This window comes from Leucoraja erinacea, chromosome 24 (genome assembly GCF_028641065.1).
Source record: "Leucoraja erinacea ecotype New England chromosome 24, Leri_hhj_1, whole genome shotgun sequence".
NCBI lineage: Eukaryota > Metazoa > Chordata > Chondrichthyes > Rajiformes > Rajidae > Leucoraja > Leucoraja erinaceus.
The window spans coordinates 29,420,754-29,436,418 of record NC_073400.1 but is presented as its reverse complement, the minus strand read 5'-3'; the positions used below and the strand labels follow the sequence as shown (position 1 = coordinate 29,436,418).

Here is a 15,665-nt window from a genome sequence, read left to right as displayed (position 1 = left end):
CACACTAGTTCTATGTTATTCCACTTTCCCATTCGCTCCCTACACACTATTCTACAATACCGCCATTCACACACCTCATTAGTGCAACAGTATCACCATCAACAATTTTATGCAAGATAATTAAAACGTTGTTGATACTGTTGCACTAATGAAGTGTTTGAATGTTCAGATTAAATGCAGAGCTTCAGATTAAAAGAAGATTAACTGCAGATGCTGGAATTGTAAAACAAAGATAGATGGTGCTGCTGTGTACTGGTCCAGTGCCAGACATGGTAGTTCTGGCAGCTGGGAGGATGGAGAGACACAGAGATGTATAAATCTGGTAAATTGATTGTGAGGAGAAGGAGCAGGGAAGACTTACAAGAATGTTGCGATGACTTGAGGGCCTGGTATACAGGGAGGGGTTGAGCAGATTAGGGCTTTATTCCTTGGAGCGCAGGAGGATGAGGGGTAATTTTATTGCAGGTAAAAAAATCACGCGAGTTTAAAATAAAATTGGACCCCAACACTGAATTGATTATTTTTGGAACAATGGAAGCCGGCTCTAAGGTGATTTCGTTCCAAAATTCTCTCCTTAACCATGGCTTGATAACAGCAAAAAAACGTATACTCAAATTCTTGAACAACGAACCCAAATGTGGATTTCAAGCAGGTCTAAAATGTTACACCTCGAAGATAGGAGATTCGTCCTAGCATGTAAAGCAGACCAATTCCTAAAGATTTAGTTTCCTTTTATCGACATTCCAAGTACATGGTCCAACATATCCCTGGACATTAACTGTTTCAGAACTGGGTGAGGGGTGTGGAAAGACATGAAGCAGGTATATCCCTTCTCCCTTTTATTCTTTTTCTGTTTTGTTTTCTTATTATTTTATTTTATTTTCTATATTTTATTTCTATTTACTAATTTATTTATTTATTTTTCGGGGGGGGGGGGGAGGTGGTTCACGGTTTTTATGCGGCTTTATAACTTTACGGGTTCTTTCTATCTATTTCACGAACTATCAATATCACTACTTTACTGAACTTTCTCTCTCCTTCTCTTTTTTGCTTCTGTTACTTTTCTATTAAATAAATTTAAAGCAAGAAGTTGTACACGAAAATAATATGTAAAACACGGTATATACTACTGTACATTGATTCTAATAAAAATATTTATTAATTTTTTTTTAATCACAAAAATCACGCGAGGAATAGATCGTAAATACACGGTCTTTCGCCCAGAGTAGGGGAATCGAGAACCGCAGGACATAGTTTTGATATCAGGGGGGAATGATTTAACAGGAACCTGGCGAATAACGTGTTTACACAAAGGTTGGTAGGTCCATGAAACGAACTGCCGACAGAAGTATTTATGGCAGGTACTATCGTAACATTTCAGAAAATATTGGACAGTTAGATGAATAGGATATGTTTAGAGGGTTAAGGGCCAAGAAAGCACATGTGGAACTAGTGTAGATTGGGCGTGTTGGTCAGCGCGGGCAAGTTAGGCCGAGGTTTCTACTGTATGACTCTACGAATCTATGTAGATGGGATGGGTCCGACAGTTATATAAACAATGCTCCCTTTTTCCTGCTGGCAATTCCTGAAATGTAAAAGAGAATCGAAGATTGTCTGATGATATGTCTGCTCTGTGGTCAGTATTCATCACCATGTTATAGGAAAGATGCTATCAAGTAAGATTGGGTGCAGAGAAGATTTACAATGATGCTGCCATGACTTGAGTGCCTGAACTCCAGGGAGGGATTGAGCAGACTAGGACATCATTTCTGGGAGAGCAGGAGGATGAGGGATGATCTTATGGCAGCTACAAAATCACGCGACGAATAGATCGAGTAAATACACAGTCTCTTGCGTCTGGAAGCTTATGGGCTAAGCAAGAGCAGGTGGAACTAGTGTGGATGGGTCAGATTCCAACCTGGCGGCTCTGGCGAAGATACAGAGATGGTGGATATGGGCGAGTGTTTGATTTTCAGATGTTCACTCAGTGTCTGACTGTTTGCTCCTTTCCCACAGAACCCGTGTCTGTTCCTGTGCTTGGGTGTCTGTCACCAGCCAATGTCTCTTGTCTCGGGGGCTCAGTGACAGTGTCCTGTGAGTCGATCCGGGGATCCCTTCCCATTAACCACACCTGGTATGAAAAGACCCCATCTGGGGATTCAAAGATCTCAGACAACAATGTCCTGGATCTACATTGTCAATCCTTCAAACACCAGCACCATCAATATTATTGCACAGCCTCAAATAATAATGGAACAAAATCCAGTGAAATGGTCAACGTGTCCATCACCAGCAGTGACGTGCCCTGCAGTTTCCTGGTGAAATTCAACGGCACTGGTAAGTAGTGGAGGGAATGGGGAGAGGAAGGGGAAGTGGAGGTGGGGTGGTTCATAGGATCACAAGTGATAGAAGCAGAAATAGACCATTCAATCATGGCTGATGTATCTTCCCTTCTTCACCCCATGATCCTGTCCTCTCCCCGTAGCCCCCGACACCCTGAAATTCATGCACGTTATTTAATTAACTTATCAAGATTAAAATGATGTAATTATGGTCCATTTGTCAATGCTGGACTCCAGACATAGATTTCCCAGTGCTGGTGTAGGCCAGCTTCCCGGCTAGAACTTCCTCTTATGTTTACACACCTTTAAACTAGGTTTGCAGTGACATCAGTCCAAGCACTTTCACTTTCCATCATCTCCACATGACCGACGCTCAAATATGGGAAGGGAACAGAAATTATCCGTAAATGTGGCCGCAGATAACTCCTCGAGGACTCTGGACTCCTCAGCTTTGGTCCACAGTGTTAATGTTGACCATTCAGAACCATCGATACTAATCCATTTACCAGCCCCTCGTCCACAGTCTTCTCAGACTTGACAATTCAAGTGCCTCCACTATCTAAGTTTAAAAATAAGTCTTGCTCATATACCCTCCAAATATTCTACTCCTTAACCCAACCTTATGTTCTCCATTTCTACGCACATCTGCTGTGCTGATTTCCCACAAAGTACCCTATCTATGTTCCTCATAGCTTTGCACAGCTGTAATAGGTCCCCCCTTCTTTTCCTGTATGGATTAAAATCCCCATCTATCCAGCCTTCTCCTTCGAACTGTAATGTTTCATCCCAGGCACTATCCCTCGCATGAAATCACCTCCTTTAGTTTTGTTTAGAATTCCAGGTGGAAGTAGCTGCTTTTCACCGGTGCACAAATTCCATCCTACTCACTAGGGACAATTTACAGAAGGCAATTAACCTCAAAACCTGCACGACTTTAGAATGTGGGAGAAAACCGGAGCATTTGAATAAAACCCACGCGGTCACAGGGAGAACATACGAACTCCGTGCAGATTGTACCCGTAGTCAGGATTGAACCCGGGTCTTTGGCGCTGCAAGGCAACAACTCTACCGCTGTGCCGCCCTAATGTCGGCGACCTGAGTTCTACCTGAGTTGTGCAATCATCTCCCATTTGCTGCAAATTACACTGGAGAAACATTGCCCTGTCTATTAAACCTATAAACTCCTTACATCGGACAAGCATGCTCTCTTCTTCAACTGCAAGTGAAAATCAGTGAAACTGATTTTTATTTCCTTGTTCCAACAGGACTTGAATATTCTTGTGAAACCTCGAAAGAATCCAATGATTCATCAAGGTAAAATACTCTGTGTCCAATGAAAGGCGCCATGTACTAATTGCTGGTGTTTTGATTGGGATTGCTTCAATTGGGAGAAAGTTGGTTCCTCCGTTCACTGGCATTAAAGGCCCATGAGATTATTGATCTGAATGCCCAGACACAGCCAGTGGAACCACAGCCTCACAATGCCAAGACCCCGAACTTAGGTGCCGTCTATGTGCGTTCAGCAACTTTCGACTTTCATTGTGTTGGAAGGAACTGCAGATGCTGGTTTAAACTGAATATAGATACAAACAACTGGAGTAACTCGTCGGGTCAGACAGCGTCTCTGGAGAAAAGGTATAGGTGACGTTTTAGGTTGAGACCCCTCTTCAGAGTGGGAGTCAGGGGAAAGGGAAACGAGAACGATATCGACGGTGATATAGAAAGATATAAAACATTGAATGAAAGATATGCAACAAAAGTTACGATGATGAATGAAACGATCCATAGTTAGCTGTGGGCTAGGTGAAAACGAGTTGTACAGACAATGAAACACTCCAAGACAACAGTGAAATTCGTGCAATGACTAGGGTGGGGGAGGGACGGAGAGAGAGGGGATGCAAGGGTTATTTGAAGTTATAGAAATCAATATTTATGCCGCTTGGCTGTAAGATGCCCAAGCGAAATGTGTGGCACTGTTCCTCCAAGTTCCATTCGGCCTCATTCTGGCAATGGAGAAAGCCCAGAATAGAACAGTCAGTGTGGGAATGGGAGGGGGAGTTAAATAGGTTAGCAACTGGGAGATCATATAGTCCCAGGCGGACTGAGCATATGTGTTCAGTGAAACAATCGTCCAGTCACCATTTTGTCTTGCTGATGTGGAGGGGCGGTCCCACCAGCATGCGACCTACATGCGGCAAGCGCGACCAAACTGGACGCGGGGGCTGCGCGGAGGTCGAGTGAGTGACGTGAAGTTCGAGCGAAGTCCGCGGGCAGTTCGCGCGTGACGTACGGCGTCAAGTATCTAACCCTCTCTTGTTAGATAGAGCTCTAGGGGCTGGTGGAATCAAGGGATATGGGGAGAAGGCAGGCAGGGTTTATTGATTGGGGACGATCAGCCATTATCACAATGTATGGCGGAGCTGACTCAAAGGGCCGAATGGCCTCCTCCTGCACATATTTTCCATGTTTCTATGTTTCTATAGGGCGTTCCCTGTGGTTTTCACCATGAGTTCTCCATCACTAACCTCATCCCATGGTGTGAGATGAGTATAGTTGCCAAACACAACTATTGCTGCGTTGCCTTGCTGTGACCTGCTCTGGTGGTACTGGTAGGAAAATGCATAGTGAATTATGGGCTAAAACACCAACTTACGGAGTTTGTCAAAGTCTCAATGTCAGTCACTCCAACAGCAGGAAGTGTCTCCACCTAGAACGTGACCCTGTGTGGTAGGCACGTTAGGTCACACTGCTGACCTTGAGATGGTCAAGGTGAGCCGCCTTCTGGATATGTTGTAGATGTTCCATATTCCAGACAGCCCTAAACGAGCAGTCACTGTCCAAACCAATGTTGGTGGAGATGGAGATGTAAATGGCTTTGGGGTGAGAATTGTTGAAAGAAGTGCATTGTTTTCTCTTTGGCGTAGTGTTCTCTCTGCCGAGGTTGGAACAGGGTTGTAGAACCGTGTTCACAAAGTGGTGGTTTCAAGGATAGCTTCAAATATTAGGGTAAATCGGGTACCACACCATTGCAGTACTGAAGGAGGGCAGCGTGCTAGCTGTCAGATATGAAAACTCCAATAACTGTGGCATGGTGGGACAGCGATGTAGTTGCTGCCATACTGCCCCAGAGATTGTGATCGATCCTGACTACAGTTGCTGTATGTACGGAGTTTGTTCGTTCTCTCAGTGACCACGTGGGTGTTCTCCAGATGTTCCCGTTTTTTCCCGCATTCCAAAGACGTGCAGGTTTGTAGGTTAATTGGCTTCTGTAAATTGTCTCTAATGTTTCGGGTAGATATAATATATGGTGATTGCTGGTCGACGCAGATTTGGTGGTCGGAAAGTCCTGTTTCCATGTTGTATCTTTAAAATAAAATAAATTAAACTAACTTAAACTAAACTAAACTAAACCAAACTCAGCTGAACTCAACTCAACTAATCATTGCTATAAAAGTGTAACATTTCCCATGCATTTTTAGTGAAGGAGAGGGGAGGGTTCCTTAATGGTTGGACCCAATTGCTCTTCAACCAGTTGCACGATCGTTGGTCAATGTCACCTTACTGTGAGCAGATTAACTGCTGCATTACCCACTGAAACAGACTCTACACCTCATTTCCTTTGCTGCACACTTCATAAAAATCATGAAAGGTGCCATATAAATGTTTGACTTTTGTTCTTTACTGAAGGCCAAGAATCAATGATGAGCCATGTCTCACCCTTCCCTATTTTCTGTCCAACAGGATCATTTACATAGTTGCGTCTGGTGTCACTGTGCTTTTCCTGATTCTCATAATTGCCTTCTTTTGGTACCAAAAGCGTAAAACCAAGGGTGAGTTTCTGATTTATCTTAAATAATTTCAAAATACATGTCTCAGCTCCTTACAGAATGTCAAGAGATTTTATCCTGTTCTAATCAACAAATGCCCTGCATTAAAGTAATAAAGAGTAGGAGGAAGCATGAATGATCAATAATGCTATCATGTTTGATGCTATCATGGTGACTCGGTGACATAAAATGTTATTTTAACATAATTGTACAGAAACTGAGTGTGAAATAGCAGAGATGCATGAGAACTAAGAGGTTAGGTAGAAGTAAGATTTACATAGATACTCTCATCCTCTCAGCTGTTAGAATATGCTTTTGTGTTTTGCTATTGTATTTCGAATCAGGTTAAGTCGTGCTAATTGTCAAATGAACAAGCACGTTGAAGTACAGTTACAATGAAGATCACGCCTGCAGCCTCACAGGGACATAGAAAACGTACGACATACCTGCATCACACAGAGGGCGGTGGGTATATGGCAGGAGCTGCCAGAGGAGGTAGTTGAGGCCGGGCAAGTCTAGCCTGGGCAGGTAATCCAAGATGTGAACGCCCATGAACTTGAAGCTGCCAACTATCTCCGCTGCCGATGAAAACTTGAAGGTTCACAGAGCTGAAATCAGGGATAGTATCAAAACAAAAGAATAAGCATACAAATTAGCCAGAAAAAAGCAGCATACAAGAGGAGAGGGAGAAATTCAGAGTCCACAGAGGAGGACAAGGGGCTTAATTAGGAAAGGGAAAATAGATTATGAAAGAAAACTGGCAGGGAACATAAAAAACTGACTGCAAAAGTGTTTATAGATATGTGAAGAGAAAAAGATTAGTTAAAACAAATGTAGGTCCCTTGCAGTCAAAAACCGGTGAATTGATCATGGGAAACAAAGACATGACAGAACAATTGAATAACTACTTTGGTTCTGTCTTCACTAAGGAAGACATAAATAATCTGCCGGAAATAGCAGGGGACCAGGGGTCAAATGAGATGGAGGAACTGAGTGAAATCCAGATATGCCGGAAAGTGGTGTTTGGTAAATTGAATGGATTAAAGGCCGATAAATTCCCTGGGCAAGATAGGAGGCTGCATCCCAGAGTACTTAAGGAAGTAGCCCAAGAAATTGTGGATGCATTAGTGATAATTTTTCAAAACTCTTTAGATTCTGGAGTAGTTACTGAGGATTGGAGGGTAGCTAATGTAACCCCACTTTTTAAAAAGAGAGCGAGAGAGAAAACGGGGAATTACAGACCAGTTAGTCTAACATCCGGATGAGGCCCAGGACAGAATAGTTAGTGTGGGAATGGGAGGTGGAGTTAACGTGTTGAGCAACAGGGAGATCAGGTAGGTTTAGGTAGCTTTAGGGTGGAATGGGTAGAGCACAGGGAATATGATCCATTCTGAACATTACGTAGAGTAACCAGAACAAGAGGGCATACACTTACTCCGTACGTGCAAATATACTGAAGTACTTTTGGGGTTCTCCTAAATATAAAGTCTTGCACAAAACATGTAGATGTTTGTGTGTTGGAAGGAACTGCACATGGTGGTTAATACTGAAGATAAACATTAAATGCTCTAGCAATTAGCGGGTCAGAAGCGACATTTTGCCAGCAGCGCAACAGAAAATCATCAAATATAGTAGTTAGCTTACCTGGATAAAATAAACAGATTGAGTATGTATGTATGTGTATATATACACACTGAACTTTTTTTTCTCTCCCGTTATGTACTATGTTTACATATTCTATTGTGCTGCAGCAAGTAAGATTGTCATTGTTCTATCTGGGACATATGACAATAAAACTCCCTTGACTCTTGAAAAGGAACAGGTGACGTTTCGAGTCGCGACCCTTCTTCAGATTGAGAGTCAGGGGAAAGGGAAACGAGAGATATAGAAGGTACATGGAACACATGAATGAAATATATAAATGAATGATGTTTAAACCTGTTCCTGATATGGCCCTATCGACAACATATTTTCCAGAATCCAAGTACAATACATCACACGGTGAAGACAACGATGAAACCCAGGTAACAATGTGAAATATACATTTAGCAACACCAGTCCACTCCAGTTGAGAGATCTAGCGCAGAAACACGCCATTTGGCCCACCGAGTCCACGCCGACGGGTGACCTCGCACACGAACACTATCCTACACACACTAGGGGCAATTTGCAATTAAACCAAACCAATTAACCTAAAATACAAACCTGTTGTAGGCGCTGTCAGGCAGCAACTCTACCGCTGCTCCACCGTGCTGCACTATCTTTGTGTTGTAAACAGTAGCCATGGCTTGTTCTGTACACTGAACAGTTTGAGACCTACTTTGTAATAGACCTCTGTTGAGGACCTTTCAAATCTATTAGGTTGTAAAATGGGATTTTGTTATATTTCAGGAAATGGCAGTGATGGAAGGGAACCACGTTGATTCAAATCTGGAAAACAACAGGGCAGGTGACCATTTGGATAACAATGAAGGTGGAATCGCGTATGCAGTGGTGAATTGTCAAAGGAAGTTGAGATCAAGGCAGCATGCGGCTGAACACGCTGTCGTCTACGCAGATGTCAATTTTCACCGCAACTGCCCAAAGGGCATTCGGAAACCCCACTCTACTATGACTCCAGAGAACACTGAGTCAACCTATGCCTCTGTCGTTTCTTAGGAGAGATTTTTAATTCGGTGTGAGTTTTTGGCAACACTTGCTTTACCACTCTGTTCAGATTACATTGCTTTAATCTGTCCTATACGTTTTCAAAGATGAACACAAAATGCTGGAGTAACTCAACAGGTCAGGCAGCATCTCTGGAGAAAATAGACAGGTGATGTTTGAAGTTGGGACCCATGTTCAGATGGTCTGTAGAAAGGTCCTGACCCAAAATGTTACCCATCAATTTTCACCAGAGATATTTCTTGACCATCTGAGTTACTCCAGCATTTTGGGTACGTCTTTGGATAAACCGGCATCTTTTTATAGCTTTACTTTGTCAAACACCTTCTGAGCGGTTTCGTTCAATTCATCAGGTGTAAGGGGTGATGGGGAGAAGGCAGGGGAGTGGTGTTAGGAGGGAGAGGTAAATCAGCGACGATTCAATAGTGGAGTAGCCTTGATGGGTCAAATTGTCTGCCCCTATCACAAATGACCTTATGAATTACACTCACTTGTACGATCTCTTTCATCCGCCAGTATAATGAATGAGCCTAGATCATGCATACAAATGATAAAATGGCATTGGTTCCCATTCGTGTCATACCCACCCTCATTCCCTCCACCCACAAATTCCCCAACCCTCCCATCATCATTCATTGCAAGGGTCAGCCTAAACACATCACACAGTTCTTACAGAGCAGGAGAGTGCAGGTGAAGGGGTTAGGTTTTCCATGGCACGTAGTGAGGAGTGGTAAGTATGGCCGAAGGGCCTGTTTCTTCGTTGTATGAATCTATGACTCGAATACAACCTAGCCTGGGAACAATTGTTTCTTAGATATTAAAGTATCCATGGAAATAGAACTAGTACTGGATATTGACATGATTAAGGATAAGGTATGGTTTTAATGCATAGTATAGTTATGAAGGACCTAGTGGGGCCTGACATATCTGTTCATAAATTTGTTCACCCTACAGTACACATTTTTTTAACACATTTCCAGTCAAAGTACAAACACATCAAAGGCCATCATGCGATGGAAATAAATATTCTGTTCTGCGTCAAATGTGCGAGCTGCATCTTGCTGTGGTCAACGTGCTTCCTGTCAATATGAGCAGTTGAGCAAAACACAAAAAAACTTCAGTGGGTCTAGCAGCATCTCTGAATGGAAATGGGCAGATGACATTTCAGGTCAGGACCCTACTTCAGACTGGTGTTACTTTTCTCCGAATATGACTGCCGCAGAAACCCACAAACATACAATGTGCATAGGTTAGTAAGTTTTTAGTGCAGAATTAGACCTTTTGGCCATTCAAGTCTACTCCACGATTCAATCATGACTGATCTATCTTTCCCTCCCATCCCCATTCTCCTGCCTTCTCCTTCTAACCCCTGACACCCACACTGATCAGGAATTGTCAATCTCTGTCTCAGAAATATCCATTGGATTGGCTTCCACAACCGTCTGTTAAAATAAATTCCACAGATTCACCACCCTCTGATGAAGGAAACCTATCCTGTCCAGGTTCCCTCGGGTTCCTATTAAATCTGCCCCCCTCACCTTAAACCTATGTCCTCTGGTTCTTAAACTGTGGCTGGGGGTTTAAGAGTTCATGTGTACATACAGATTGCTTGTTGCGCGTGGCAAGTCTGCTTTACTTATTTAAAATTGCAAACTAATGAATGGTTTTGCAGAACTGCAAAAGGTATTGTGACTAAAAAGGGAACAGTCATGATACCAAGTTGTGCTGCTGAGAAAAACACATTTGTTCTAAACAATCAGAACCGGTGCACGAATGTGCTGATTGTGTGATTAACTAGACCCGTGACTATTCATGTATAAATATGCTGCCTGTGCAAAGAATAATTGAGTGGGACCGCGAGGGGCAACGATTGTGTAACCAGACTGGTGGATGCTCTCCCACTCCCGCATGCGTAATAAAGAGGACTTGTTACATTCTTAAAGTGACCAATGGGGTTTGTTGTTTGATAGCGCGGATATAAATTTAACATTGCCGTAGCCGGCAGGATCTCACTGGGACCATCTCCGATGACTGAGTAAGCGGCTGCTGTCTGCTCCGGACCTCGAGGGGAGTGAAAGGTGCACTATCGGATCCATTAAGTCTGAACTCCCGAACGAGTTCCCAGGAAACCCCGGTCCCTCGACTGAGGATTATCTGGTTCCCTGCCGAGATCCACAAGAGTCAGATGGTAAGATAAACATCGTTATAATAGACAAAGGATAGGTTAATTGAACATTCAGACGAAGAAGAGTTGGCTCTGTGTAAATTAAGATAATAATTAAACAATCCCATTATAATCAATTGCAAGTGTCTGTCTAAGCACACCACACCCCATTGTCTCTGGGCCAAAATATTGTGGGTTCAAGTCCATAAAGGGGCAATGGATCAAGCAAGAACATGGGTTCAAGTGGATAATGGGCTAAGGCAGATAAGCCCAAGATGTAAGATGATCCTCAAGCCTGGGTAAGGTGGTCTCACTGAAAATTGGTCTAGACTGGATTTTACCTGCCTCAGTGACCAGTTGCAAATAAAATGACCCTAAGTGAGCCCATCCTTAGATACTGCACAGCCAAGTGGAGATGGAGGGCAGTAATGTAGCGTGGAACTGCAGAAATATTCACAGATTTTATAGACTATTAGAAGGCAAAAAGTGAGTCAAGTGTGTTTTATTGTCATGCAGTATGTACTTGCAGCAGCACAACAGAGTAATATACATGCATTCCTTTATCTTTTCTACTCACTGAGAATGCAAGGTAAAGTTAGGAGAGGAAGGTAATGTAGATGTGGTTGTGTAAAAGGCACTGAATGCCTTGTATCTGAGGGCATCAGCCCCAGGACATGTGTAACCAAAGTTGGCCAATTCGTAATAAAACATTTTTTTCTGAAAACAAGCCCGGAGTCCACGTGAAAATTTCCGTCTACACCGTCCCTCCCCAGTAGATGAGCACATGACCTACGAGCACCTCAGTGCCAACTGGTAGAGTACGTCACTGCCTGAACTGCAAATTTCTGGGTGAGATCCTAAACCAAGAAGGTTCAACTGTCATGACCACAGAAACACTTCCAAAAATCACATTTTATGTAGCAGAAGAAAGTTCGATTTGGAAATTCTGGTCTTAGCAGCATTGCTACAGGTCCTCTTCTCAACTATAGCGGTACTTTGTTCAAAATATGCAAAGTTCTTACTGAACAGGAGAGTGCAGTTGAAGGAATGAGGTTTTCCTTGTCTCAATTGTCCAAACGCAGTGTGAATGGTTAAGTAGGGCCGAAGGGCCTGCTTCTACATTGTATGACTCCAATGCAATCTAACATGTGAACAATTGTTTCTTAGATATTACGGGACTCATGGAAATATAAATAGTACTGGATATTGATATGAAGGATAAACTATGAGTTTAATGCATAGTGTAGTTATGAAGGACTGAATGGGGCCTGACATGTTTGTACATTAATTTGTGCACCCTACAATATACATTTATTTGTTTTGACCACATTTCCAGTCAATGTACAAACACATCAAAGGCCAACGTGTGATGGAAATAAATATTGTGGTATGAGTCAAATGTATGAGCAGCATCTTGCTGTGGTCAACGTGCTTCCTGTTAATATGAGCAGTTGAGCAAAACAAAAAAAACCCCACTATAGTGGGTCAAACATCACCTCTGAAACGAGATGGGCAAGTGACATTTCAGGTCAAGAACTTACTTCGGGCTGGTGTTACTTTTCTCAGAATATGACTGCAGCAGAAACCCACAAACCAACAATGTTCATAACCTCACAAAAATGCTGGAGAAGCTCAGCGGGTGCAGCAGCATCTATGGAGCGAAGGAAATAGGCAACGTTTCGAGCCTAAACCCTTCTTCAGACTGATCTGAATAAACCCTTCTTCAGACTGATCTGAAGAAGGGTTTTGGCCCGAAAAGTTGCCGATTTTCTTTGCGCCATAGATACTGCCGCACCCGTTGAGTTTCTCCAGCATTTTTGAGTACCTCCGATTTTCCAGCATCTGCAGTTCCTTCTTAAACACAATGTTCATAGGTTCATAAGTTCTAAGTGCAGAATTTGGCCTTTCGGCGCATCAACTCTACTCCGCCATTCAATCGTGGCTGATCTACATTCACCTAAATTCACCTGCCTTCTCCCCATAACCCCTGACTCCCACACTAATCAGGAATCTGTCAATCTCTGCCTAAAAAATATCCATCGAATAAGCTTCCACAGTTGCTTGTTGAAATAAATTCCACAAACTCACCACTCTCTGACTAAAGACATTTGGCTCATATCTCTGTAAACCTATCCTGTTCAGCTTCCCTCAGGTTCCTATTAAATCTTTTCCCCTCACCTTAAACCTATGTCCTCTGGTTCTCAAGAATTCAGCAAGAACATGCAGAGTATAAGAATGTTTAAGAAGGAACTGCAGATGCTGGAAAATCGAAGATATAAGAATGTTAGCTCAGGGGGAATACATTGCCCTGGCAGGTCAGTAGATGGAACAAAGTGGCAAAGCAGTAGTGTTGCTGTCAAACAGCGCCTGAGACCCAGGTTCAATGCTGATCTCGGCTGCTGTCTATATGGAGTCTGTACGTTCTCATTGTGTCCGCATGGGTTTTCTCGCGGTGTTCCGGTTTCCTCCCACACACCAAAGACAGACAGGTTTGTAGGTTAAATTGCACAGTAAATTGTATCCGGGGTGAACACTGGTTGGCGCAGATTCGGTGAGCCGAAGAGCCTGTTTCCATGTTGTATCTATAACGTTTTTTTGCCAATTGTACACTGCAGAAGTAGATGGATAACAGTTTTGTCCAGAGCACAGCTGCCTTGTGGAGCTCTGTGGTTGTGCAACAAAACGCAATGCAAAAAGTATCTGACCGGGGAGCCCTTATCACCAACACACAAGGAAGGGTGTTCACAGTCTGCTTGCAAAACCATCGGGGAGGAAGTACCATAGACTTAACTCTGCACTTAGCTTGCCGGTTTGCAAGCATGCAGCCCCCATGCTGCTAACCAGGGTTCAATCCTTGTTCTTGCCTGCAAGGAAAGTTGAAAGATATCTGAGACAATCACACATTGGCACAACAGGTAGAGCCGCTGCCTCACAGCATCCGAATCCCGGGTTCGATCCTGACCTTGGGTGCTGTCTGTATGGCGTTTGTACGGTCTGCTTGTGTACGCATGGGTTTCATAATCATGGCAGGATTAAAAACGTATTAATTTGTGTGAATCTCTGGAGGAACCTCAATAATCTCTCAAAATTAAAGTGAATCTTCCTCCCCGTCACGCCATAAAGTAAACCCGTTACTTTTGTCAAAGTGAGTTTTGAAATGTAGCTCCCAGTAGGTGTGGAGACGCTCAGAGGGGAAGTCCAGAAGCGAGTGTGAATGGTTTACATCAGCGAGGCCAAGCAAAGCCTAGGCCACAGTTTCGCTGAACACTTGTGCTCGTCTGTCATGACCCAGAATCGCGCTTGATAGACACCCCATCGTCAACCTCCCCGGCTTATGCAGAGCAGCAGCAGTTTACACCATCTGCACGATGCACTGCAGCAACTCACCAACACTCCCTAGACAGCGCCTTCCAATTGCAACAGGCTCCGTCTTCAATGCATCATTCTTCACCATTCACACCCACATTGGCTGGGAAGCGCTTTGGAAGCAGATGGTGAGGGACGGTGTACAGTATCTGTCTCTCATCGCAATCTAGGTGGAATTCAACACGTTACGAAAATGATTGGGCGGATTCCCCTGTACACATTGATGTATACTATAATGTATATGTTTGTGAAAGGTTAATTTTGCTCTTCAATTTATGAAATATGTTTCCTTCAGTTTCAGGTGCACTGTGGGCAGAGAGCAAAGTAAGAGGGAATGTGGGAAGAGCGAACACAATCGATTGTCACTATGCAGCAGTGTACCGCTCACACACAAAATACTGGTGCCGTGGGACAAGTCGCCAGTGTACACATGTAGGTGAAACAAATGGGAAGGATGGACAGAGCGGAAGAGTGGCAATCACAGATAACCCGGAACGAGGAATATTTACAGTGACTGTGGAGGGTCTTCACTCTGGAGATACAGGATGGTACAGATGTGGAATTACTACACCTGGCGAACCAACATTTCAAGTACATCTCCAAGTATCTGAAGGTAGGTTTCTCAATCAGTGACTTGATATCTTGGCACCCGCACAAAACATTTGTTAGGTAACATATGGGAGTCTGGCGCACAGTTCTGGTCGCAGCTTTATAAAACAAAAGATGTGGAAGAAAATAGACAATAGACAATAGACAACAGGGCAGAAGTAGGCCATTCGGCCCTTCGAGCCCGCACCGCCATTCACCGTGATCATGGCTGCTCATTCACATTCAGTACCCCGTTCCTGTCTTTTCCCCATATCCACTGACTCCGCTATCTTTAAGAGTTCTATCTAACTCTCTCTTGAAAGCACGCGATTTAGTTTAAACCCACCCGTATCTTATAGAAACTAACAACCTTCTTAAGGCGTTGGACAGGCTAGATGCAGGAAGATTGTCCCCGATTTTGGGGAAGTCCAGAACAAGGAGTCACAGTTTAAGGATAAGGGGAAAATCTTTTAGGACCGAGATGAGAAAAACATTTTTCACACAAAGAGTGTTGAATCTCTGGAATTCTCTGCCACGGAGGGTAGTTGAGGCCAGTTCATTGGCTATATTTAAGAGGGAGTTACATGTGGCCCTTGTGGCTAAAGGGATCAGGGGGTGTGGAGAGAAGGCAGCTACGGGATACGGAGTTGGATGATCAGCCATGATCATATTGAATGGCGGTGCATGCTCAAAGGGCCTAATGGCCTACTCCTG

The 15,665-nt window shown here is 43.5% G+C and overlaps 1 protein-coding gene across 1 annotated transcript in view; it reads left to right on the top strand.

Moving 5' to 3' along the window:
- The window catches only part of LOC129708883 (Fc receptor-like protein 5), a 31,662-nt gene extending 29,317 nt beyond the window's left edge, over positions 1 to 2,345 (top strand). Inside the window, exon 11 of the mRNA XM_055654931.1 lies at positions 2,017 to 2,345. Within this exon, the coding sequence (XP_055510906.1) occupies positions 2,017 to 2,345 (329 nt within the window). The remainder of the gene's footprint in view (positions 1 to 2,016) is intronic.
- Positions 2,346 to 15,665: the final 13,320 nt, after the last annotated feature.